Consider the following 26,885-nt stretch of genomic DNA (forward strand, 5'->3'; position numbering starts at 1 on the left):
AGAGCATGACTGGGGTGCAGCATCGGTCCCAGCCGATGGATAATGTTCTCTGCACTTGTGTTCGTATCTGTGAAAGAATGACAGAATTCCTCTGGATGGAAATAATGTGTTATCTGGTCTTCTCATGGTACTGACATCTTCCAGTCTTGCGATACTATGAGCGAAACAAATCTCTTGTCATTTCAGCCCATAAATGGCTCCCTTTGGCATTAAAAAGTCTGTAAGAACCATAATTACAATTGCAAAAAAACAGAGACAAAACCCAAGTAACAGATCCCTCATGCATTCCCAACGCATGACATCTCAGGCGTAAGTGCAGACACTTTTCTACTCAAAAATGCTGCCAAATGAAAAAAATGTCAATGCTATTTGTTCCTGCTACTAAAAAAAATATGTTTTCTGAACTGCATTTCAAAATCACTTTGTATTGAGAATGCCTGCTGGAACACAATTCAGAGCTGTTATGGGAGAATTCTGCTACCACCTTCTGGCTGACAGAAACACTTAGCGCTTATTTAACCAGCGTACACCGAATTCCCCGTAAAGTGCTGTTTTTTCAGTCGGCACTCTTCACGTGCTACTGCCCTATTTTCTTCAATACAGAAATAGAAAATACACACATAAAAAAGTTACACCTTCATTTTGCAAACCCTTCTGGTAAAAAGAAAAAAAAAACTAAAAAAGAAAAAAGAAGCCTAAATATTTGAATGTTTTCATGGTTTTGAAAATCATTATTTTGTAATTAAGAAGATTTAAATTGATCATAAGTGAAATTAAACTTCTTGATATAAAAGCGGTTTTTTTACACTTCTAATCCCTCCCCAAAAAAATGTTGTCGTTGAATCCAATTTATTTCATTAAGTTATCAATGAACGGAGAAATCAATTGTTTGCATTGCTAAAAGAATAATTCACAAAAGGTGCAGTCTTTTAAAGTCTTCTGTACACTTCTCCCATTGCATATTTTATACATGTCTCAGCCTGGAGAAGAGAAGGCTCTGAGGAGACCTTATAGCGGCCCTCTGGTACGTAAAGGGGGCCTACAGGAAAGGTGGGGAGGGAGTGTAGCGATAGGACAAGGGGTAACGGTTTTAAACTGAAAGAGGGGAGGTTTAGATTTGATATTAGGAAGAAATTATTTACTCTGAAGGTGGTGAGACACTGGCACAGGTTGTCCAGAGAAGTTGTGGTTGCCCGATCCCTGGAGGTGTTCAAGGCCAGGCTGGATGGGGCTTTGAGCAACCTGGGCTGGTGGAAGGTGTCCCTGCCTATGGCAGGGGGTTGGAACTAGATGATCTTCAAGGTCCCTTCCAACCTAAACCATTCTATGATTCTGTGATTCTGATATTGTTTTTTAAACAACTATCCAGCCTTCAACTGAAGAAAAGCCTGAAGGCATATGGGTCAAAGGTTCAGAAATGATGATAAATAAAAAGAACTTCATATTTAAATATTTTAAATAAACTTATTTTAAAAACAAGGTCTGATTTAGGGAACTGTCCAAGAGAGCACCTTGAAATGAATTTGGCAGTGCTGACCAGGTGGGAGCAATCACATGAGCAAAGAGTACAGGCATGAAGATCGTAATTTATTTTCCATAACTAAGACCTGGTCACTTCTTCTAATATAATTAACTGCTGTTGCTGAAACAGGTGGTCAGAGCTCCCCCTCACCAAGCACAAAACCAGATTTAGTTGTGTTAGTTCCCTCCAGTATAAAAGAAGGTAAAAGGACAAAAAGCTGGAGATGGGGCAAATGGAAGCTCAAACACCAAGTTTGGTGGTAGTGAAAATATCCACCAAATTCAACTGAAAATGTTACAACACTGTAACTTTTAAGTAACTGATCTATATTTTGGTTTTGTTGTTCTCCCACCAGGATTCATCGACTTTATTTTCAAATTGCTTTGGGTCACAGCATTAGTGCACTATGTGTACCTACATGAATTATCTGAGGATTTTCTCTCATCTAGGTGGCTGATTTTTTTAAAATTTCATCATGGCATTTATGTTTAATTATTCACAGATTCTGTTGCATTTCATCCTTGCTTCAGCTGCAGCAAGGATGAAAAAGATCTGCAAGTTATTACAAAGTACCACTTTACAGAATGGCTGTACAGATTGCATCAAAGAGGTTTTACTCTCTGCAGCTAGGTCAAAGGCACAGAAAAATTTAAATGGGGAGGCAGCAATGTATTATTTGGACTTAAACCATATCCTATTGAACTCAATAACGAAATTTCCAGTCTCCTTAGCAGGACCTGAAAGCAGACTTCTGAAAACTGATTAAAAATTATCATATTTTCCAGATTTCAAAGGCCCCTTGAGAATCCAGCCAGAAGACTAAGCCTCTCTCAAAATGAAATGCAGGCACCTAGGTTACTTAGATGACACCTTTGAAAATTCTGCCTTAAATGAATTCTTAGGATCACACAGCGAGCCTACACTAAAGCCAGATATCAAAGGCAGGTGGCGAGCCTTAATGAAGCATCTACTCAAATTCAGGCCATGTTTTAGCAGCAAGCACTCAGGTGGATTATTAGAAGCGGGTGCTGTTTAATCTCTCTTACCTCCTGGGGAAAACTGGCATTTAAAAAATGTTAGCAACAGCAGTCACAGAAGGCGGAGAAAAGTATTCTCTCCTAAAAAGCCAGTCATTCTGCTTCTCCATGAGATGTTCTGTCCATCAAATCTGAGCATATTCAGTTGAACTGGACAGGTTGTTGCAAACTCTGCAGGCTTTTGACTCTCTTAGCTTTTCAGGGATTTACATCTGCATTTAAATCTCTGCTAAGCTTTCTAAAGAAAGGATTTGTTTCATTATTTCACATTTTGATATTTCCAGGTCTGACACAGAGCTATCTGTCTTGATTCTCAATGAGCCCCCAGACTCCCTTTAAGTTTCAAGAACCCCCCGTCTGTTCCAAGGAAGCTGAAGGAGCCAAAATGCCCTTTGCCACTGACAAGAAACCAAAACATTCAGGTGCCACCCAACACAGCAGCCCTAGTCTGGAGCTCCAGTCTTGACAATCCTCTCCCAACCCTCTGTCAGTTTCATTCTAAACTGGTTCAGTTTGGATTTTTTTGCAATCCTAGGTTTAGCAATTCTGCATGAACAACGTCCTGGTTCGCAGACAGTGGGACTCAAGGCTTCTCACCAAACAAATGGGCAAGACAATCAGCAGATTCTGCATTCTGAGAAGTGAACTGAAACACGCTGTTTCTTTACAGATTTGGGTTTTACAATGAAACCCTGCTGTTTCAAATGCTTGAAAATTTGTGACCATCTCATGTATAAATGCCATTAAACATGGGTGAGATGGAATGACTTTTGACTGGTAGAAACTCAGGGTGGCTTTTGGCAGAGGAAATCTTTGCACAGAATCTAGACCTATGAAAAAAAAAAAAAAAAAAAAAGAGAGATAGAAACCTCTCTGCTATCAGCCAGAAAACACATCGAGCATGCTGGGACACACAGAAAGCATTCGGTGTCCAAGCGTAGTGACAGGCTACCTAGCAGTGAGAGCCAGCAGAAGGTAACATTACGAAAACACGGCAGATCTGACAATGTATTTTTAAGCTTAGAGCACAATGAAAAGACATCACCTCTGCCTGCCTAAAGCTGTCTTTGACAAAGAATTGCCCTGCAATCTATCTTTTGACAGAATTCAACATCACATTCTGCTCATTTCGCCTATTTGGTCCAAAGCAGCAAATATAGTTCTTGGTAGAGACTCCCTACTTGGTACAGAGTGCCTTGAACTGAAAACTTCTATAACAAGTCCTTAAAGTACTGAACCATTGTTTTTAGGAACATAAATGTTACGAATATTACAATGCATAATATTTCATGCTAGGTGAGTGTAAAGAATAAGAAAGCTTCGCATGACAGCGGTCATCGCCAGGGATAATAAGCAAACTGTCCAACTACCACTTTGAGGGAAGCAGAGAGGATTTAGAAAGAGAAGAAAATATTGTCACAATGAATGTGTCGCTGTGACACTTCAATCTCCTAGTCCACATTGCGGATAATGAATCTCAAATTAAAAAGGATTTTCTCTGCGAAAAAGAGATTGAACTCCTTTACCACAAGGGAAACTTATTTTCACTGTCTGATCATCCAGTTTGACCCCCTGAATAACAAGGCATGGGAACTTCCTGGAGCAAGTCCTGCTTCAGATTAATAATCTGTGCTTGATACTCTGTTTCATATATACATATATATATACATAAAACCAATAGATACCATACAAAATGAAGTGTCCTTTTAAAGCCTCCAGTGATGTAATATTAATAGCAATCCCATCAATCATCACTACTCTTAAGACTGTGCATCTGATTTCTGAATTGCAGACGTGTAGCTTCCCTTTCCAGCCACTGATTTTTCCTCCCCTCCTGTTAACCTCGGTGACCCTGTATCAAAAATGGCAGTTTTCCATGGAATTATGTAAACTATGATCCAAGTCTTAAAGCTCTCTAGGACTACGTTAACATTCCCCTCAATCAGAGCATTTCTAACCTTTTGTAACCATCAATGATCAGCAAAAGAAGCTGCGTTCTTACCATCAGTATGACTGGCAATGACAGATTATTTCCCACCAACTTCTTAAGTCTATCCAAATGCATATATACATACAAGTCCAGAGTAGCACTACATTCTCCTGTGTATGTCTGTTCATTGCAGAACACTGATTCTGTACTTTTTTAAGTGCAGAATTTCTGATGTGAGAAAAACAGAGCATGTGTAAATAAAATTTTAAAAAGTTATATGCATGCAAATCTTTCACTATTTCTCAGATAAGAAATCTCAGAACACCAAATACAAGACCCAGTTGTTAAAGGCCTCTTAAAAGTTTGTCTAACACTCTGGAAGACTTCGCAACTGAAAATAAAGGACAAAACTCATCAAAAATTTTACATGTGCTTTCATGTGCTAGGGACCCAAAACCCAGTTAACAATCATTGGACAATCACTCCATATCATTCTGAATCTCAGTTAAAACCAGAGATTTTTACACAAAATATTTTCTTCCCAAAAGTTTTCGCTGTAAGTGTTTGAATCAAACTCCATTGCTGAGGTATTAGGAATGCTACTGTTTAATCCAGTAAATATCATGTTGGTAAAATAACGCTTTTTGAATTTTTATACAAATATTCTCAGCCCAGAAAATGATGCTGCGTCTGCAGAAGGCACTGTCATTGCACAAAGCCAAAAAATGTTGGCTCTTTCTAAAACACAAGTATGCTTGCTCACTACAGGTGAAATGCAACCAGTCACAGGAGTAGCACAAAACTTATTTAATGGATATAAATCAGACTTTTGTTCTTATGTGGGACATTCAGTGACAGCAAATAAGGTGAATTTCATGTTTTAAGTACAATTCTTGGCCCTACAATAACAACACAAATACACCTACTTTAATTATGGCAGGGGGGTTGGAACTCGATGATCTTCAAAGTCTCTTCCAACCTAAACCATTCTATGATTCTAATTATGCAACGTTTCCATCAATCTTATTATAAAATAAGGTATCAAACGAACAGAAACAACTCAAATGCTTTCTATATAAACAGGGGAGCATAAAAGTTTCTTTCCAAACTGTTACATGTATTTATACATTAAAATGCTCCTGGCAAATAGCAAAAAAAATAAAGTTTTTTTCTGCTTGAAACTACATCATTTATCCTCCCAGACTTACAACAGCCCTCAGTGGGAGCTTCAGATCAGAAGCAAACACTTGGTATTTGATGGCTCACGCAAATGTTTTACTTGACGAAGAATACATGTATCTTTACGTAAGACACACAGATAATGAAGCAAGTGGAGCACATCTCACACAAACTTAGAAGTTTGCAGAAGTTTAGGGCTACATTGGAAGCAGTCCTCCAATTACGCTTTTTGCATCCTTAAACTCCCTTTAAAGACGCACATGTAGGCATCCCTTAATCTGTGCATTCTAGACATGTGCTTCAGGATTTGTTGTATACCATATGAACATCCAGGCATTTCTATTTTTAAAACTGTGCAGTAATGTTTAACTAGCAGAGATCAATTTGTATTTGCCTGCAGAAATGTAGATAGCTACAATTATTACGTATAACCTATTATAATACATCAAAGAAGTTGGCACACTACAGAGAACACATGAATTGTTGACAGGCGGGATCATTCAGGGTAACTTTCAGGGAACTCAAGACAACAGAAAAACCCCAAGCTTGTTCAGTCATTTCGGATGTTAATACCTTTGTTTCTGTGCAAATGAAACAATCCTCTAACATACACCCAAAACTTACTTTTTTTTTAATCAAACTCGCATCTCGCAGAGATTCAGGAAGTAAGCATTCAGAGTTTCCAAATTAAAGTCTTTTTATGCAGCCAAATATTTTTTGAAGTGACTTAAGACAACCCACATTCTCATAAAAGAGTTTAAAATTCGCCCAAGGCTGAGCATTCCCCCGCCCCCTCCCCAGCCAAGGGGCAGCAGCCACAGGCAGAGCTTCTCGCCGGCTCTTGATGACTCCAGAGGACAGGAAACCAGAGCCGTCCCACAGCGGCTCCACAGCCCGGCCCGCCGTGGCCGGGCTCCCTCAGCGCCGCCCAGGCCCAGCCGCCAGACGGGGCCCTGAGAAGACCGGCCCGACGCCAACGGTTCTTGGCGGTAGGGAGCACCGCAGGGGACCGGCGGCAACCCGCCTCCTCCTGCTGCAGCCTTCCCAAGGGATATTTGACCCCGGCGACGGTCTTGCCGTGGGCGGCGAGACCACGGAGTCGCCCGGGGACGGCCAGACTCGCCACCCCCAACACCACCTCGCCTTTCGCAATGCGCATGCGCACCGCGACCCGCGCGCTCCCCACCCTCCTCGCCGTGCGCATGCCCATGCGCTCAGCGGCGCCCCGCCACCCGGCGCCTTCCTCCTCCTCTTCCTCTTCCTCCTCCTCCTCTCGCTCCGGCAGCGGCTCCCACGCCGGGCGGCGGCGCCTGCGCAGTGCCGGCTGCCCGCTTTCTCCTTCCCCCGAACCTTCGTGAAAATTCCGGAAGGCTCCGGCCGGCTCTTTCCGCCGAGGGAGCCTTCCGCCTGCCGCTCCGCCGGGCTCCGCTCTCCCCACAGCGCTGGGGCAGGAAGCGCCGCCGGCCCCTCCGCCGCCATGTCGCTGCTCTGCTACAACCGGGGCTGCGGCCAGCGCTTCGACCCCGAAACCAACACGGAGGGTGGGTGAAGCGGCGGGGGAAGGGGGGGAGCGGAGTGTGAGGGAGGGCCTCTCGGGGCCGGGGTTACGAGGGGTCCGCAGGGGAGCGCTGAGGGGCGAGCTGAGGCGCCCGGCCTGCCCGCCGCCCGCTCGGGCCTCCCCGCTGGCTGGAGGCGCGTCGCGGTGCGGAGCTGTCACACAGGGACGGTCAGCACTGAGGGGCAGGGAAAGCCGTGGCCTGCCGAGGTGTGTGGGGGTGTGTGTGGGTCCCTCCCGGCTCGCTTCTCCCCGGGGAGACTCGTGTTTTCCGGAGGTGCTTTTGTGTAGCCGTCGGGGCGGAGGGGTGGCCCGGTGTGGTGAAGCGACGCCGCGGGCTTGGCGGCAGCCGGACAGCGAAAACTGCCCCGGCCGGGTGTTGTCCCTTCGGTGGTGGGGGTGGCGGTGAGGCGGGCTGTCACCGTCTTTTGTAATAATAAATCCGTCACAGCAGTATGAGGGAAGAGAGGCAATAAGGAGCAGTTCTGTATGTTATTCTGAAGGTAGAAGCTGGAGGCCTTGAGCAACAGACGTTTTTGTCTTGAGGGCTTCTGTGGGTGTTGCGCGCATAGCAGATATCAATTATTGGGGTTTGTTGTTTTTTTTTTTAATTATTGTATGTGGTCTTGCAGCAGGTAATTAAATGCGCGTCTGCTTTGCCAGGTGCTGTGAGCTCATGTAGTGCTCCCCCTATGTATACTGGGAATCCAGTATCTGGTGACACATCTTTAAAGCACTATCATTTTAGGTTTTATAGTTCCACAGAGGCTGCCAGAGGGTGATCTGAGTTCTCAGCCGGCTTGCCCTCAGCTGGTTTGTAAAGTAACTCTGTTGGCTGAGTTTCTAGAACAGCCTCTTTGCATTAGCTTAATTTTTAGTAACCCACAAGATTAGAAGTAGGCTAACATGTTCTAGCATGTGCGTATTCTGTGATTCAGAACCATGGCATAGAATGCGTATATTTTTCTGAGCTAAGTATTTCCAAAGAGAGGGGAGTAAGGATTTTGAGTAAGACTCACCAATGTTAGTAGCAGCAAATGCAGGCACGGTTGTGGAATGCTTCTATTTAGTGATCTCTTCCACTACCTTCCCCTGTGCCCCTTTGCCCTAAAAGACAAAGCAAATAGGGATATGGGCCTTTATGCTAAAAATTCTCATTGGGGCTTCATGACATGTACTCATTATTAAAATAAGTTCTTTACCACGCGTTCCTATGTTTGTGATCAAGTTGTTGTAGTAGACTCAATCTGGTTGGCATGGCCCTATGCTGACTGTGTGGTGCTTGGATTGGAGGAAACAACTTCTTGAGGTCAAGTTTGTTTCAGTAAGTGACTGGAACACATACTGGAAGTACTGTGTCCTAGACTAAGCAATTCTAAAGGTAAATATAGTTATTCACAGACCACTGCAGAAAACCAAGTTTGATGTTTTCTGTGGAAGTGGAGTGATTATAACTTTTGGCATCCCTAAACTTCACCAATGTTAATGGGATGATTGCTACTTAGCGTTTAAATCCCTATCTGGCTGTGTATGGCTGTCAAGTTCAAATGTTTGTGTTTCAGAACTGTGTTTGGATTTGCCTCAAAATATTGTGGGGATTAAAGCTAGTACATGTGTTAAACACCAAAATACTTATCCATTTAATAAGTTTTGCATTGACATAACCTAATAGTTAAGCTTAGGATAAATATATTGTTAGGCAGTTTTCTTAAATGAAACTAGGTAGAAAATAAGACCTTCTGGCCCCAAAGCGATTTTGGATCTTTCAGTTTTTTTTGTCTATATTCAGCCTGCAGTGTAGATATTACCATAGTGGTGATTGATATAAGAGGCCATTAATCTTCTTTTCAGAATATGATGGCTGAAATAATACATGCATGTATTTTCTGTAGAAACTGTCATTGTTTCCAAAAAGTGAGCAAGTGGCAACTGGCTGACATGAAGGACTGTGTGCCTCTTAAAGAGAGGCAGAAAAAACAGCCTGAGGGAAAGCATTAAAGGTATGTCTACAGAATTGTGAGTGAGTGTACAGTTATGCGTTCATCCATGGCATGCCTGGCAAGGTAAAAATTTCACATGCATTTTAGATATGTTAACTAGTAGTTAATCCATACTGTTAAAGACTTGTACAGCATCTGACATAGACGGTAGAACTTAACTTCAAAATCAGTAGTAGGTTTTTAATATTTTTTTTTTTTTAACATGTGAATGACCATATGACCATTTCTAATCCATTTCAAGGCCAGGTCAAATTTTGCTACTAAAACAGCGGTATGCGGTAGTACATGCACGCTTTGGTTTAGGTTTGAAAGCAGTGCTGGTTAATGACAGTTGTAAAAGTGGTGTGCACAAATAGGTGGAAAGTGTATATGTTATGTGTGTTGGTCTCAATTTCTTCATTCTATTGCAACATTTTTTGGTTTAGGCTATAATTTGGATCTTTCTTAATGTGGTTTAATTTGGTCCATTGCCAGAATAGAAGCATGTACTTTTTCGTGCATGTTTATACCCTTAGATCAAACATAGTGATATTGCATCTGCAGGATAAACGTGATCACAGATGTGATGAAAACTTATTTTATGTATTTCTGAGGTGGGGTGAGTGAGAGATGGAGTTGTAAAAAATGGTAGCCTAGGCTTTTTGAATCTGTGTGCCCAAAGTCAGCTTTCTTTAACCTTGTCTGGACCCCACAGTTCAAACTCTGTTCCTGTAAAGTGCACCCTCTGATCCTCTGTCTTCCCCGTGGCTTTCTGTTTCTCAGACTGAGCCTTTCTTTTCTCTGTGAACTCTTTATAAGCTCTTGCCATAGCATGTTTGTCCTGTTTTTTTCTTCAACACTGTGAAAAGTTCAGTGGAATTTGCTTCCTAGCTTCAGCAACCACTTGAAGGCATCAACTTCCCCAGGGTGCTGAATGAAGTTTCACAGGTTTAATGACCTTCCATTGCTTTGGGGCTTTAAAGCATAGCTTGCAAAGTATTGGAGTGTTTCCACAGGATAGCAGGTTGGTTTGCAAGTTGTGTATAGACGGATGTCTCATTTCATCCTCAAGAATTCAACAGAATTCTGTTGTAAATACCTCTGAGTTTGGATGACTTATACTGTTTTGTACTTTGACATGTAACAAAAAGACTAATAAAGTGCTTCAATGAATAAGCAAGGATGTAACACGAAGGCAAAAGCAGACAGCAGTGTTTGCATTGTGACAGTGGGATTGGTTAGTATAAAAATAGCTTAAAAAAAAAAAAAAAAATGAACAAAAAAACACCAAACAACCTGAAAATTTGTAGTACTGTCATCTCCAAAATGACCTGAGTGCGAGAGAAAATGCCTTGTTTTGAAAAACCTTGTTTGTCCTGTTTAAGGAAAAGTGGTGAAAGCAGTGGAGGGTCACTTGATTTTTTTCAGTGAAAAATGTACAATAGCAACCAAAGGCTGGAAGTTGAACTCTGACAAATCAGAAATAGATATGCTTCTAACTGCTCAGGTGACTATTGATGGGTGCCAAATTCCTGGTTTTCCCTATGTAGTCTGAGATGGGATATTTTTATGGATGTAAACTTTAATCAGATAAGAGTTGTTGGGCTCACTGAGTGAAAATGAGTGACATTTTACTGTCCTCTGGTACACAGAATAGTCAGGCTGCTTAGTGGGTAAGTCCCACTGCCTCTTTTTGAGGTACTGCAGAACTCCTGTCTTGTCATTTTCTGTTGTGGAACATGCATGGCCCTGATGAGACAGCAGCAGAGGGTGGGCTGTCATTTGCTCCATGATGTACCTCCTGCAGAGAGGGCTTCAAGAAGCAATGAAAAAGGATTGGACTTGGCCAGATGGACAAACAGACACTTCTCTGTGTCTGACTTGTGAGCTGGAGGATAGCTGTGCCTGAGTTAGTTGATCATAAGATGGTTTTGGTCTCTAAAAATGTTGTGCTGACTAACAGCACCTCTCTCATTTAAACTCACATGCTTGTGAGGGATTAGAAGTATTAATTTAAGTCTTCGGATTCAGAAATAAACTTTGCTCCAAACAGAGCTTAGTTTTACTACCATGATGCTTATGGTGACATACTTTCAGAAAAGAATATCCTCTATTTTTATCTTTATTTGATTTAGCAGTGAAGTCCTGGGTTCTTTATTTTTTTTTATTTTCCTGTGAGGTTTACATTTAAAAAAGCATTAGCTTTTCATCCTGAAGCTGAAGGAATTGGTAGAAGTTCATGGATATATGTGTAAGTCCAGCCGAATGGCTATTGTCCCAAAATTTGTGCCTTTTGAGTTAAGGTGGGAACTGTCATCTTAAAGCAACATGTCTGTCAGACTGTAATAGTGCCTTAGACTTGGGCGCTGAATGTAAAACTAAAGAAAATTATACTAAGCAAGATTTCTTTAAAATCTACGTATTTTAAAAAATGAAAATAACAAAGTTATTTGCCTTTAAGCCTATTTAATATCTGTAGGCAGATTAGTCATGCAGTTATTTATAATTTTTTTCTTTTGCCTCTTATGTGAATTCTAATATTTTTCACTCTTCTGTTTTGCAGAGGTTTATTATAAAAATTGTTACTGTTTGTGTCACTTAAGCAAATTTTTTATTGCTGTTAGCAACAGCTAAACTTTAAAGGCTAAAAGATAGTTAGTATTTTCCATCACTTTTAGAGTTAGGTCATTAAAATATTATCTATTCAGTATATGTCAAAGAGAAGTTATAGTCAAGAGCAATTATATTAGACTTGAAAAAAATACATGTGTTAAGTGAAAAAGGAACAGTTGCTACGTAAAAAGCTGTGGTGTTGAAAAACATCTGTGAATATAAACAGTTCAGTGAATGGAAGTCATGCCTCAGTGTAGTGTTTGTACAGAAACTATTAATAATTAATAGTATTGACATGTCTAAACTGTATGTGGAAGACTGGCCTTCAGGTTCAAGTCCTTAAGTGACTTAGGATACCACAAACAGTAAAAAAAGAAGCAGCTAATTATTATGAATAAAATAATGAACTCAAGATTTGTGTTAAGAGTTTTTTTTTAACAGAGTGCTTCTCGATAGAAAGCCTTGATCAGGTGCAAATAGATGTATTTGATGCTGTAAACCAGTATTTTATGTCTGTTGGGTGGCCATACGGCCAGATTTTTTACTTCTGCTGAATTACCGTTAAGGACTAATTATTGATAAAGGCAAGGGATGTTCCATTGAAAATTTACTTGCTCCATATGGAGTAGAAGTTTGTCTTAGATGCCTGCTTTCTGTTTTGTATTTTATAATACAGAAGAAAAAAAATCTGTATTATTTAGGTTTAATATATGCACTCAGAAAGCTTGTTCTGTGGAGTCTCTATTTTCATAAAATGGTTTAGATAGGAAGGGACCTTAAAGATCATCTAGTTCCAACCCCCCTGCCATGGACAGGGATGCTTTCCATTCTAATGGAAAGGTTGCTTAAAGCCCCATCCAGCCTGGCCTTGAACACCTCCAGGGATGGGGCCTTAACAACTTCCCTGGGCAACATAATTACGTGCGCTTGGGGAAGTGGGACAGCTCATGGCATACATGAATTGCAAGTGTGAAATTTTTGCTGGATTTGTGATCAGATCAGTAAGGATCCTTGGTATGCCTGAATATTAACAATAGTAATTTTCTTCTAGATTCGTGCACATATCATCCAGGTGTGCCAGTCTTTCATGATGCTCTGAAAGTAAGTATGCAGCTGACTTTTTAAGTCTTGTCTTTTTTCCATATACGTAAAACATCATGCTTGGGTTTTGTTTTAATTCCAAATCTTCCAGTTATAGAAACTGATGTCCAGCCTATTATGTTTGAACAACGCCATGAAATTAGAAAAGCACACTTACTCAAATCTGAAGAACAAATTAAAAACCATACTCACATGGTCTAAATGCCATGCAAGTCTGTATGACACGTTTCCTATTGATTGACTTTAGGTGTCTCAACAGTTTAATTAGGTCCTCTGAACAGGTCTTTGGAGGCATTGAGAGGTGTTATACTCTTTTAGTTAATTAACCTGCTTGGAATTCAGACTAGCTACTTGTGGTCTTATCTGGCTAGTGAACTAATATGTATGTGACATTTGCCTACTGTAAAAAATAAATGTGTTCTGTTGATCTGACAAATGAGTATATTGTTTAAGTTGGGACTGATCACCCATGCCTCTGATGCAGCTGTCCGGGATTCTTGGGCTACATCTTCAATAGGTGAATGAAATATACCCATGAGTGGTCTCCAGTGCTTAGGTCAACTGCCTAGTTGATATTCACCATATTAAACTTGTTTTCCTCCTTCAGGATCTACTGGATGCATCCGAAATGCCTACAGGGAATTATCTGAGACACAACTGCCAAAGCAGTACTAGAAATCATTCTAACAATTTAATAGTGTACAGCCAGAAATCTGGTGTCCAGAAATGGAGCCTGGCGCTGTTTACTGTGGTAATACAAATGTAGCCTAAGTGACCTTTCTTGGGACACCAAACTGCTATTTAACAGAGCTTTGGGGCAAGCATTTTTCTGGGTATTTAGGAACTGCTTCTACTGGCAGTGCATTTCTACCCTGTCCCATAATGGGCTGTCTCTTGGACTCACAGAATCTTGTCCATATGTGCTGGGTAGCATGTTTTCTGAGAGCTGTTGCTCATATTGCAGTACGTGGCTCCGGAATCGGCCATCGTTGGCTAATTGGGACAGATGCCATTAGATCTTGTATGATACAGTTACTTAGACTATGGCTATTTGGTTTGTGCAAAATTCTGGTTGTACTCATAACACAGTACATAAAACTTCTACTGAGTTATAAAGACAGAAATTATACAGTTACCTCAATAGCTTGTGTTTACTCCCCCTTAAATATGCACCATTTTTAAAACAAGTACTACTTTCTTCCCTCTCCTTATCCCGTCTCTTGGCCTAATTAAAAATTTATCATAATTTCGTATGAGCAGTTTTCTTCCTGCCATGAATTCTAGACAACCTAAGTGGGCAGGGTGAACCTTTTGTCTCTTCGACTGTGGAAATAGTTAATATTTTGAGGCTATTTGAGAACCACCTACCTAAACCCCGTTGTGTTGCACTGCTTAAGCTCTCAAAGCGGTGGTACATTTATTAGTCAAACTCTTGCCTTTAATAAGGTTCTTTGAGTTGTAAGATACATTATTCACAGTGGCAAGATAATGTTCTTTAAAATTTGATTTCTGGTTTACATAATAAAAAGTACTCTTGATTGATGTGGTTGGGTAGTTGGCTATGCAATGGAGATATGCAGCTTTGTGGTGGGAAATAAGCAGTTGGAAGACTTGACTAGTACTCAAGGGAAAAAAAGTAAATCCTCACCATTTTAGGAAGGCGGCCTATACATACTGCCACAGGGGAACCCTAGTCTCAGGTATAGTATTTGTTTGGTTTGCTTGCGTGTTACTTTATGAGATAAAGTAACATTTCCGTTTTCTGTTGTATAGAGTTGGCACCTTACTTGTCGTGGAAATACTGCCTCACATTTACCGAACTTTCTGATTAAGGCAGCATGAGTGAACTGGAATGGCAGCCGTAACGGGTTTCTCTAGCTTTTAAAAATGCAGATTATGATAATATTGTCCAAAGAAGGGAAGAAAATAATCGCTAATCATGATGTGCCGCATCTTGTAAAGGAATATAATTAGTCTTTTGCTTTTTATAAGCTGTTGCCAAGTGAGGTAGTCATGCTTGTTTTGTTTTTATTCCAAAATGTTTATAGGGTTGGTCATGTTGTAAGAGAAGAACAACAGACTTTTCTGACTTCTTAAGTATCGTGGTATGTATGCATGATTATTTATAATTTTTACACTTCTCAAATGACAGTGATAAATAGTACATGTACTTACATGTTTAAAATTTGCATACTTTTTAAAACTGTCTTAAATCTTGCATGTGCTATTTTTCTTGCGGTAATGTTTAAGTCTAGTCTCATTTTCAAGCTTTATTGGTTACAATTAGTTCTATCAAAACCCATTTAGATGGTTGTTAACAATAACGGAAGGTCAGTATTTTTTGTTACTTTGCTTGAATGTGGAAAGTATGCATTTTCTTTAACATGCATCCAAATGAAGATATTTTGTACTTTAGTTGTAGGATTTCCTTTGCAGCCAATGTTTAGAGTGGGGTAAAGGAGAGGATGGGGCTGAAGAAATAAATCAAGAAAACTTGTTGCGGTTTTTGATAATTTTTAATTGTGCACACAAACTACCCTGCATATCTATAAACATATGCTTTCTGCAATAGGGATGTACGAAGGGTCCCCATAACAGTGAGAAACCTCCTGAGCCTGTTAAACCAGAAGTCAAAACTACCTCTGAACGAAAGGAGCTAGCTGAACTGAAACCAAAATTTCAAGAACACATAATTCAGGCACCAAAACCATTGGAAACAATTAAAAGGCCCAGGTACAGTACACAAACCTAAGTTTTGCCAGATTTGTGGTCAGTTGGCCAAGTTAAAACTCGTTTGGTTATTGTTACACATCTCATATAGTGTAAAAATTCCCAAATATTTTTTGGGAGCAGTGATGATGTTATCTTAAGCTTCAAAATGAGAAAAAAGAATTCTGGTCAGGACAAGGTAGTATTGGATCTCTCAGCATTTAGGAAACAAATTCACAGGAAACAAAAATTGCAGTGTAAAGCCTTGTAGCTAAGAATGCCACTAGCAGTTGTGTTTAGTGTTTAAACAGACTTAAAAACAATTTTAGGCTGCTTGCATTTAGATTCCTTAATCTCTCTGATCTATTTTTATTGTTGTATTTAGGATTTCCTATTGAAATCCAAGACTTCCTTTAAATTTTGAGTCTTTTTCCATAAACAGTAAGAATTGGCATTTACAAATCTGGTTTGGTTGTTGTTGGAAAGGAGGTTGGAACAGAAGAGTCTTATAGCAAGATTAAAAGTTACTACTTTGTTGTAAATTATTTTTCATGAAGCTGACGTGAATACGTGGACATTTTTTTAGCCCAGATGAGCCAATGACAAATTTGCAGCTGAAAGTGTCAGCTTCCTTGAAGCAAGCACTAGATAAACTGAAACTGTCATCAGAAAATGAAGAGAAAAAAGGTAAGGATATAGGGAGGTTAAGTATGTATATGATGCTAATTGTCACACAAATGAATGAAATGCTATTTTTTGTTGTTGTTTCTAAAGTGATTATTTCATGTAATTATGTTCTTGTTCTTAATAATCTGGGAAATACCTTCCAGTGTAGGGAATGATAATCAAAGTTTAAATGTGAACAGTGTGGAGACTTGGGTGTTAGGTGCAGTATGTTGCCATTAAAATTATACAAACTGTCTGTTTTCTTAGACTTCCTGGTTAGAATGGACATGATGGGAACATCCATTTCTGAATATATGACTGAAAGAGTTTCCCCAAAAATGAACTCTACACTTGCTAACATGATGTCATATAAAGCCTTTCATAAACTGGTGAAATTCCTCTGAAGTCTAGTTGGTTTATCCTCCTCTGTTTTTCCTCTTATTTTTTTTTTTTCTTCCCACAATTTATTTGGAATTTGGTTCCACAACTCGACCTCTCCTTAAGAAACACTTTCTAATTTCAACCTACATTTGCGGCTATTTTAAACTCGCTTGTTCTTGTGCCAAAATTGTCATTTAGCTCTTCTTTCTACTTGGTATCCAAATTCTTTCCATGTGTGTATTTATAGAAAGCAGTTGGAGCCTTTTACCTTCTTAGGTTTACAAAACCAAACAAGATGAGGGATTGTTCTCTTCCTGTATTTTTGTAATAATCCTCTTCATCAATGTTTTTTTTTTGCCCCGCTTAAAACAATGTAAAGGTATAGAACCTACAATTGCATGCATAGGAAATACAGCTTTTGGAATGTTTGCATAATTTCTGTTTCTTTATACCTTTCTGGCAGACTTCAGTGCCAGGGAGAAAATAGACAGCTTGAGAGGTTGTGGGGTTTTTTTCTAATCTACTCCTTAGCTCGTTTTAATTCTCAATAAAAGCAAAGTATTTAGTACATTATACAATTCAGTTGCTATTTTCTATAATATTATTCTGTTCACAGAGGAAGACAGCGATGAAATCAAGATTGGGACGGCATGTAAAAATGCAGGCTGTTCAAAAGTAAGTCGTTCAGTTCCACTCTTAAACCCAGCTGCTAAACTATTAATTGTGCAGTTTGCTTTCCTTTCTTGGGTATTTTTTTGTGTGCTACAAATTGATTAGGAAATGGCACGAAGTCCATCAAGCTTAATGAATCCACATTTGATAATACACTTTAGTGTGGACGAACCAGGGTTGTTTTGTACTGTGAATGCAGCAAGTCTAAGATTACTTTTTTTTTCAAGCCAGTCCTGACCTTCTAATTAGTAAGCTTGCCAAACCGATCATACTGATGTGTTTCAACTTAAAATCTTAAATATATAGTATTGGTGAAAGGTGGCTTACTGATAACACTTGAATTGCTTTTGATAATCTGTGTATAGGTCAGACATATCTGCAGATCTTATCAATTAATGCTTCCTGCCAGAACAATCCACAAAGAAATGTTTTAACGTTTCTAACACCAAAAATTAGTCTTTATCTTACACGGTCATTTAAACTGAAAGTTTTTTACACTGGCACCCTTGTGTTGTACAGAATGGGACAGTAGAATTAAAATAGGTGTTTCACTGGACATCTGACAGATTTTGTATTTTCTGCTGAAACTGGTGGGAGGAAAACTTACAGCAGTCACTTGTTTGTGTTAGGAAGAACTGATATGATACTCAGTGGCAGAGTTGTATATTGTTTAATTTACTGCCTTGTAAGAATCTGTATGTTATGAATGATAAATTTATTTCCCAGTTAAGTACTTGTTTTCTCTGAATATTCAGAGTATTTTTAAGGATAGATATCTCTGAGGATTACAAGTGACCTTTATGAGCATAGAAGATGTCACCATTAATGTACACCATTGAACAAATCAAAGTATAGCTTTTTAGAAGGAGAGCCAGGGAACCTTTTGTGAATGAAGGCTGAATGGTTATTTTGAAAAATAGGGCAAGCCATTAGAATTAGATTATTTACTCAAAAGCTTTGTAGTACCTTTTCAGTGTTTCTGTCGTGGGTCATGTTTTGTTTTGTTTTTTCCTTTGGTCCACATCCTGTAACAGTAATACACTTTAAATGCTTTGTTTTACTAGACGTACGAAGGACCACACAGCACAGAAGAAGTATGTATATACCATTCTGGTGTACCTATATTCCATGAAGGGTTAGTATTCAGTTAACTTTGTTTTCCTGCTTTCTTTGTAGATGTTGCCTTGTGTTCATTCTGTATTTCTTCTTCAGTCAAAAATGGCAATGCTTGATGGGGGTATACTAAATTAACAGTACTATTGCACAAAGGAAGGATTTTAAGTGCTCAAAGTAAATAGTGTCCTAAATATTGTTTGTTAATTACTTTGTGATCTTTCAAGGATGAAGTATTGGAGCTGCTGTAAAAGAAAAACCTCTGACTTCAATACGTTTTTAGCTCAAGAAGGCTGCACAACAGGAACTCATGTATGGACTAAAAAGGATGCGGTAAGTAGCATTAATGTTGCATTTTGTACCTGGCCATTCTGAATTTTGAATACTGAAATGTATTTAGTCGCTTGATTGGGTTATTACTGTAGTTGAGCTGTTACAGATCAGTACCTCTGAAATAACATGGAGGGTACTATGCACAGCATGACAACAGAGAAGTGGCATTTAAAGGAGCCTGTGGTAGAAGTATACTTGTAATAGAGTACAGCCTTAAGTGGTACATACAGTATCACTGTTTTATAGTAAAAGTGGTTTGGGCAAATTCAGGGGAAAAAAAAAGTAGCAGTCTTTTCTGCTTTGTTAGCTAAGAAAGTCTATGATATTCCATATATATTCCTTTAAAATAAAATTATTAGAAGTCTTTCCTCCCCCGAAGAGAGCATGAAGAGAGCAGCCGTACGTGTGCTTCCGGTTTCATTCAGAGTAGTTGAGTTGTTGTTTAGTTAGGCATGGCAGGGTAGCTAAGGTCGATGAGGTGGAGATGGAAGGGTCCCTCTCTGTCTAGTTTGAATTCTGTTTACATATCTGAATATTGTTCTGGCCTGAATCTAATTCAGGCTAATCTAATTGGTTTGGCTACCAATATAACAAATACAGAGAGAGAGCATCTGTTTAGTTTGTAGGTATTTCATTGCAGTGTTGGGAACAAACTGCATAATCAAAAGGTGAAAAGTATTTCTATTCAAGATTTAAAAAGGTTCTTAGAGAACATTATAGAACATAGTGATGGAACTGACCACTTCAAAAACATTAGCTGCTTACATGTTGGATGCAGGTGAACACAAAATTCTTGTTACGAATATATTGTCTATTGCTGGGACAAAATGAGTTTGATACTGCAAACATCAGTAGCATTTAACAGAAGAAAATCAAGATACATTATAGAAACTGTAGTTCTGTTACCTCATTCTATAACAATTACTTTGCAAGTCCTTCCTTTTAGTCATGTAATTGCTGCTTGCTTTGAAATTTATGTTTGTGTTTAAGAAGTTTTTTTCAAATATGGAAAGGAGGGATTAAAACAAAAAACACTGAAGTTGTGAGCCTAAAGCAGGAGAGTATTCTTATAGAGAGTTTACCCAGATGTTTAGAAGCTATGTGTTTATTAAATGTGTGAATATTGAAATAACGGGCTTTTAGCTAACAGAATTTTTTTGATTTTACCTTTTTTATTCTTTTGGGTGTTATTCACTGTTTGTTTTTCCTGCATCAGAGAACAAAGGGTAGTACTAAATAATTTTTTGCAGTAATATGAAAGTTTCTTAGAGTCCTGGCTTTCTTTTTCTTTGTTTGGTTCCATTCAACTATGGGCTGGATAACTGTAGTCTCGGAAATGAAGATAATCCCAACAAGTACCTTTTTTTTTTTTTTTGTTAGTTGGGGGGTTGTTTGTTTTGTTTTTCTGTCACAGTGTCTTGAGTTTCTTACTGTAGTCTCGGTCATAAGCCTTGATTTTTCTAATGTTTGCCAGGGACCAGTAGCTGAAATATTTAGTAAAAAAAGATGTAAGTGAAGTCTTGCAGTCTCCTGTAAACATGAAATATGGTCCTTTATAAGCTATGCTTATTGGCTATTAAAATAGTCCTGGGCGTTTATCCTGATTAATCTTGTAAAAATACTCCTGAATACAATTCTAAGTCTTTTTTTCCGTAACTTTTACCTTATATAGGGAAAGAAAGTAGTTCCATGCAGGCATGATTGGCACCAGACTGGAGGAGAAGTGACTATTTCTGTATATGCTAAAAACTCTGTTCCTGATCTGAGCTATGTAGAAGCAAATAGTACAATGGTGAGTATCTACCTTAAGATTTAATTCTTTTTTTAATTCTTACAGCAGCTTGAAGTTAGGAAAATCTGGCTTCTGCTTTATTTACATGTCAGAGGTAGCAAAAGAATCTTTCTTGATTATCAGCTTTTTTTGACTTTTGTGCTTGTTCATTTATGTATACCATTTTTTCCCTTTTGTTTGGAGAACTGTACTTTGATTTTTTTTTTTTTTTGAAGTTGCAATATAGTATGTAAAAAAAAAAAAAAAAATCTTTAAGTTGACTTTCACAATTAAAACCCAAGTGTGATGGTTTTGCATCACCCTATGTGTAAATAATTATAGAGTCATAATTTAATAGTATTTGGTTTAATGTAATTTAATATCGTTTGTCACGGTATGCAGTTTCACAGTTGCTAATATTAAACAAGTGTTAAAATATCTCTGATTACTTAATCACCCATTTGGAGAAAATGATACAGCTTCCAGGATGTATATATGGCCACTATTTATTATGCTACTGTATCAGAGTGTGTTAGAATTGATTTTCTCTTCTATGTCCAAGGCACAATCTGATCATTTTGCTGATTGTAGGATCTGAGTCCTAATGTGATATATTTTGCTTAAACATACTTAAGTTGTCAAATGTTTGATTAGACTGACAAAATTTTCTGTTGTTTTTCCTGTTAAGTTAAATATCCATATTGTATTTGAAGGAGAAAAGGAATTTCATCGCAGTGTGAAATTATGGGGAGTAAGTATAAAAATAATTTTTCTGTTTAAAAAACAAAAAACAAACAAACAAATAAAAAACCCAAAACACAAGCCCTCAGCTTCCTGTCTTTTAAAATGGTTTGGTATTTCCTTATTACTGTGCTTCTTCAAAGATACTCAGTTGCTTGTCATTCAGTAATCTACATTTAAATCTGAGTCTAACGAGTGATCAGGTGTAACATCATAGTTGACACTGTTTTGAGGAGAAGGTGACCTCCTGAGGTCCTTTTGTGCCAATTTGTCCTAAGATCCCAACACCATGACAGTGGTGTTGCAGAAGACACTTGATGCTATATAATTGCATGCTTACGTATGTGTTGGACCAGTGTGTATGTGACGTATGCGCAGGCATATGTTCATAGCTTTGGAATGGGAGAGCGTTGACTTTTCCAGATAACAGAGGGGACTCCATCTATCTAAACATGTACTAAAATTTAGTGATAAGGTACTTCTCCTAACTTAATTCCCAAGTATCTGGCAGTCTGTTTCTTAAATTGAAGTGTGAAATATGTTTTCTGTTGTAGGTAATCGATGTAAAGAGGAGTTATGTGAACATGACGGCTACAAAGATTGAGCTCACTATGAGAAAAGCAGAGCCTTTATTATGGGCAAGTCTTGAATTACCGGTTTCCAACGCACAACAAAAAAAAGAGAATTCAGATCAATAATGATTCCAAGAGACAAGCTATTTCCCATTATGAAGTGGTGACTTGCTACTGTAATCAAATATTTAACTTTTATATAGATTCTATATAGATTCTTTTTTTTTTTATGCTAGATCGTATGTTCCATTCTACAAAGAAATTTGATGCACAGTAAATGGGGGTGTAAACTCGCAGGGTAATAGCTATTTCTGCTCTTGCTCCCAGGAGTATATTTATTCTAGTTGGAGCATCTCCATGGGGATTTAGAGTAAAAGAGCTATTGCCCTCTGCTTACAGCCTTACCTACCACACACCGACTATCCAAATAGACGTGTTCTCAGTCTGCTGCGTTTGTTAATTTTTCAAGTGTTCGGTTTAGACTGGATCTACTGGGTAGCGCATGTTAAATTCAGCACGGTTCCTTATGAATCATACAATAATACAGATACAAAGATCTGACACAAAAATCTGAGTTTATGAAGGGATTAGAATACAATTCTACATCTAGAATAAAAATATACATCAACATAAATAAGAAAGAACACTTGTAGACTTGCTTTTTTGTCTTCTGAAACTAAGGTTTGTTTCAATACCTGTTGGCTATGGAGGGATGGAATAAATGGTATTTTACTAAGGATTTCGGTATTTTCTGACTCTTTTGCTGTCTTTCATGTATAAAAGCAAGAGATCAGATTAAAATAAAAACAAAGTTGGCAAGAGGGGAATATTTTATTTATTTTATTTTTTTTTTTTTTTACTCCTCTACCTTTGGTATTTGAATTGTTAAATACAGAAGTGAATGGACAGTGAAATGGCTGAATGACTCAGGATCTCAGCTGTGGAGAATATACAAACAGCAGACTCTTGTAAAATTGCCAAGGTGCTGTATATATTTGACAGTCTTTATAATGTATATTCTGTCCTGTTCTACAATGTTCAAAATTATTATGAATATTTTTTTCAAAGTAGGTGCATATGTGTAGTAGGAGAAGACACTACACACTGTAGGTGTCTCAGAAAAATTATTTCCGTATAGATATGCATATCTCTATTTTTGTTTTTTTTTTTAAACATCCTCTTGTTTCTGAGGATGGTAATCTAAGAACTCAATTTATCTACAGGACAAATCTTAGGAGAAACAAATAACAAGCTTTAAAATGTCTTGTTCGAATCACAATTGTATCTTTGAATTAAAATATTACTTCTTTTGAACAGCATAAGCAAAACACTGTAATTAGAAATCGAGACCTTATTTTTGTTTTCAGTTCTCCATCCGTAAAGATTTGTGGCTGAAAACAGGATAAAGATGAGACTTTTATCCAAGCAGCAACTCATGCAGTAATGCTGCTTTCTCTTTCTGCTTGAAATAGTTTCTTAATTTGGGGTTGCAGCTGGAAGGAAAACAATGTTTTTATACAAAAAAAAAGTCATGCGAAATGTGTACCATTATTTATTGTGCCAAAACTTATATATGTAAACAAGTGACCCTGCGGACTGTTGAAATGTGTGGATCCTCTTCTGCCTACCTTGGCAGACCTGGAATAATGCCAAGAGAAACACAGACTATAGTAAAGGCATTCTGAAGTTAAATAGGGGTTTCTAAGAATCTTACTGTTTTCCAACAGTTATAATTTGACTTGAGCTTAGAGTTCTGTTTAGCAGTACTGGAAATCCTATTTCATGCTTAAAGCAGTAGGAAATACATGACCAAAGAAACCATCCCCAAACACCAAGAAAGGAGCACCGGTGCTGTACTTAGGAAATGTGGTTTGGTGCTGCTTTACCTTCATTTCAAGATCCTGTTTCCTCATTGACTTGGAGGGAGCATGGTTGCTCACTCCCTTTGACCCTATTAGAAGTTCCAGCTCTAAGTCCTGCCTAAATGATTCTATTAATCTCTAATAATGCCTTCTTTTTTTCTATTTTCAAATAAATTTAAAAATGTCAGGTGCTGTGAAGTCATAGGGTACAAGCTTACAAAAATGTATGTCTGCAAATGGTCCTCTAAAAATTGAACAGATTTTCCCTCGTGCATTCTGAACGAACAAGTATAGCTCTTATTAGTATAATACTGAGAACAATCCCTTCAGTGGATGAAAAATTCCGGATAGCTGCAGATAGTAGCGTGCCATCTGCGGTGTTGTGTGCAGAACTCTGAACTTGGAAGCAAAATGAGCAGTGTTTAAACACCAGGATAAAGTTCTCATTTGACAGGCTAGTTCAAATGTGCGTCTATCCAGATGGATACATAAATACCCTAAATATCTTCTGGTTTCCACATTCTTTTTTTTACATATTTTTGATTTATTTGCATCCTCGTGCAGTAAGTTCACATCACATAAAACCCATTTTAAAGAACTGCAAGTGAAATGGAATTTCTTGAGAGAACAGAACTTCTGTTTTGAAGCAAGTTGTACGCTCCCTTAGTATGCCAAACGCTAAGTGGAGAGAAATGTGGATGAATGGACCTTCTGCTGTTGACGCTGATGGCTTTGGGACCCCCCCAACTATTCGTTACACTCTTCTAACGCACATTCTGCTGGTAGCTGAGTCAACTTGGTCATAAGTGGAAGAAAGCTACTGTGAACACTGTCATCAGTTTTGCTTTTTATACATTCCTCCTACTCTTTTCCTATTGTTCATACTTTCAGCAGAAAATTAAACATACTTTTCCCCATCAGTGACAATAAAACCACTTTTAAAATTCAGCTGTTTAAAAAAGCAAGGAAACAAACAAACAAAAAAAAAAAAAAAAAAAAACCAGAAAAAGAAGGTAGTTTTCTCCCAAGCACTGAAGGTATCAGTTTTACAAATAACAGCCTCGTTTCCTACGGCCAGTGATGGCTTTCAAAATAAAAGGATAAACTTTCAGATGGTGTGGACTGCCATAAGTCTCTTGTTTGACCGCGTTAATTCTCAGCAGCGTTTTATAACCAGGTGTCTGCACCCATCATCCAGCTGCAAAAGCTGTGTCCCTGAATGGGAGTGCTTCGAGCAGTCGCTCGGCACAGTCCTCAACACACCGCTGTGCGACCCCGGCGTTTCAGGAGGTGACATCATGGCACGGATAGCGGTAGCTGACGCCTCAGTGGAGTTTTGGTTTGGGTGTAACTTTTATTAGCAAACGTGAAGAGAAGCTGAAACCAGCTGTAGTATACCAAACCGATCCCAGTATTTCTCGAAAGCAAAATTTGAAAACTAAGCTGAGCAATTTTTGATCGCTTACGCTTTCACCTGTCTAATAGTGAAATCAAATGATAAAAGTACAAACAAGTATGTACTGGAACACTTGCTGTTAAATTTAGCCTTTTTTTCATGTTTTCAGAAGTTGTGCTGTATTTAACAAGTTGGTTAATGTGCTACAGTCTAGTTACATATTTATAATTAACGGGTCTTTAAAAGCTGTAGTGTGTTTCAGTATGGGTTTTCATGTTACACGTGTAGACAGCATATTGCGCGTCTCAGAACTGACTGTCCGGGTGCATATAAAACTTCTTCACGATCCCTTTTTCATACGAAATACTGTGTGGGTATGCAAATCTGTGACAAAAAATCTTAATCTTTTCCATCACACATAAGCCCATTTTGCTACTTAGCGTTACATACTCAACCTTTCTTGGAGGAGGAGGAATTTATTTTTAACGTTAATACACTGTTAAGCCCTGGGCTGCTCAGCTACTCTGACTCTTAGATTTTACATGGCGCTGATATAACTTGACAAAAAAAATCTTCCATTGGATGATCTCCTGGAACATGTACATTATCAAGTCACCATTTCAATAGTTTAGGGACTAGATTTAATAGGAATTTTGCCTTGAAAAAAAAAAAAACTTATTCTACATAACCATGCATTTTTTTGCTTGCGTTCTTTAAACATGGCATGAATATTGGTTACATACTGTACCTGTTAATCATTGGTCTTTCCCTACTGCTACTAAAATTTTTTTATCTCCGTTCAGGAACGAGATCCTTTTTAAAGTAATGAGTTACGTGTCTGGAACACTGTTTTAAGGTGGTAATAATTTTGCCGTTATAAGAGTCTTGAATTACAGTTGAAGGGGGGAAATGTCTTTTTGCATGGTTGTTTGATTCTGCACATTCATAAAACTTACATGCAGAAATTAATCTCATGTCTTCATGCTCTGTTGTTTTTGTTTTTTTTTTTCTAAATGTACTCAATAAAATTCTTATTACACACTGGTTGCATTTGAGGATTTTTTTGACTTTTGTTATGGGAGAGAACTTCCCTTTGAACTTGCAACAGGGTTGGCGCAATAAAATGAAAGTGGGCGTTTTCCACAGGTCAGTCTATATCGGAGGGAAACCCTGTGGGAAAGGGTTTTTTCCCCACCCCGCGCTTGCTTTGCCCGTTGCTTTCCGACGCAACAGCCCCGCACAGCCGGAGGAAGCCTGGCTGCTCCGGTGGGGGCCCGGCTCACCCACGGAGGTGGTTCTGTCCAAGCATTTTGAGCTGTCACAAACTTATTGGAATAATCCCAAACATGTTGTCCCTAGGAATGCTGAAGATACTATAGCTCTGCTGCTTTTCTTATTTTTTCCCTATTTTCTTGGGTGGTTTTTTTTTTTTTTTAAAAAAACCTGGCATTCCCACAATGGAGAGAAAAAGGATTCAATTCTTGGGCCTGACGTTTTCTGCGGTAAAAACAACTTCGTGTTTTCTCAAAATTTGGGTAGGTGTTTTAACCAAAGGTAACGAAGATGCTGTCACAGACGACGTAAACTAATGCACAGTTTCTGTGCCCAGTGATCCTTGGTGAGGCAAATTCAGGTTTTGAGTTTGCGGAATGAGGGGTCGGTGCAGGGGAGGAGGACGGGTGGGCAGTGTGTGCGGCTTAAGACTTCTCCAGGCAGCACAGATCTCAACTCATCTTCATAAAGTTGACATTTT

At 38.6% G+C, this 26,885-nt stretch overlaps 1 protein-coding gene across 1 annotated transcript; it reads left to right on the top strand.

The window, feature by feature from the left end:
* The first annotated feature begins 7,000 nt into the window (after positions 1-7,000).
* CHORDC1 (cysteine and histidine rich domain containing 1) lies at positions 7,001-26,173 on the top strand. Its single transcript, XM_082481799.1, has 11 exons — positions 7,001-7,209; positions 12,867-12,916; positions 14,965-15,021; positions 15,489-15,649; positions 16,212-16,312; positions 17,289-17,347; positions 18,409-18,479; positions 18,685-18,790; positions 20,463-20,582; positions 21,250-21,312; positions 21,857-26,173. Exons 1-11 carry the CDS (start codon positions 7,146-7,148, stop codon positions 21,998-22,000), a joined length of 996 nt encoding a protein of 331 aa, XP_082337925.1. The 5' UTR covers positions 7,001-7,145; the 3' UTR covers positions 22,001-26,173.
* The last annotated feature ends 712 nt before the right edge of the window (positions 26,174-26,885 follow it).

Source organism: Vanellus vanellus, assembly GCF_965231255.1.
Source record: "Vanellus vanellus genome assembly, chromosome: 1".
NCBI classification, from domain to species: domain Eukaryota; kingdom Metazoa; phylum Chordata; class Aves; order Charadriiformes; family Charadriidae; genus Vanellus; species Vanellus vanellus.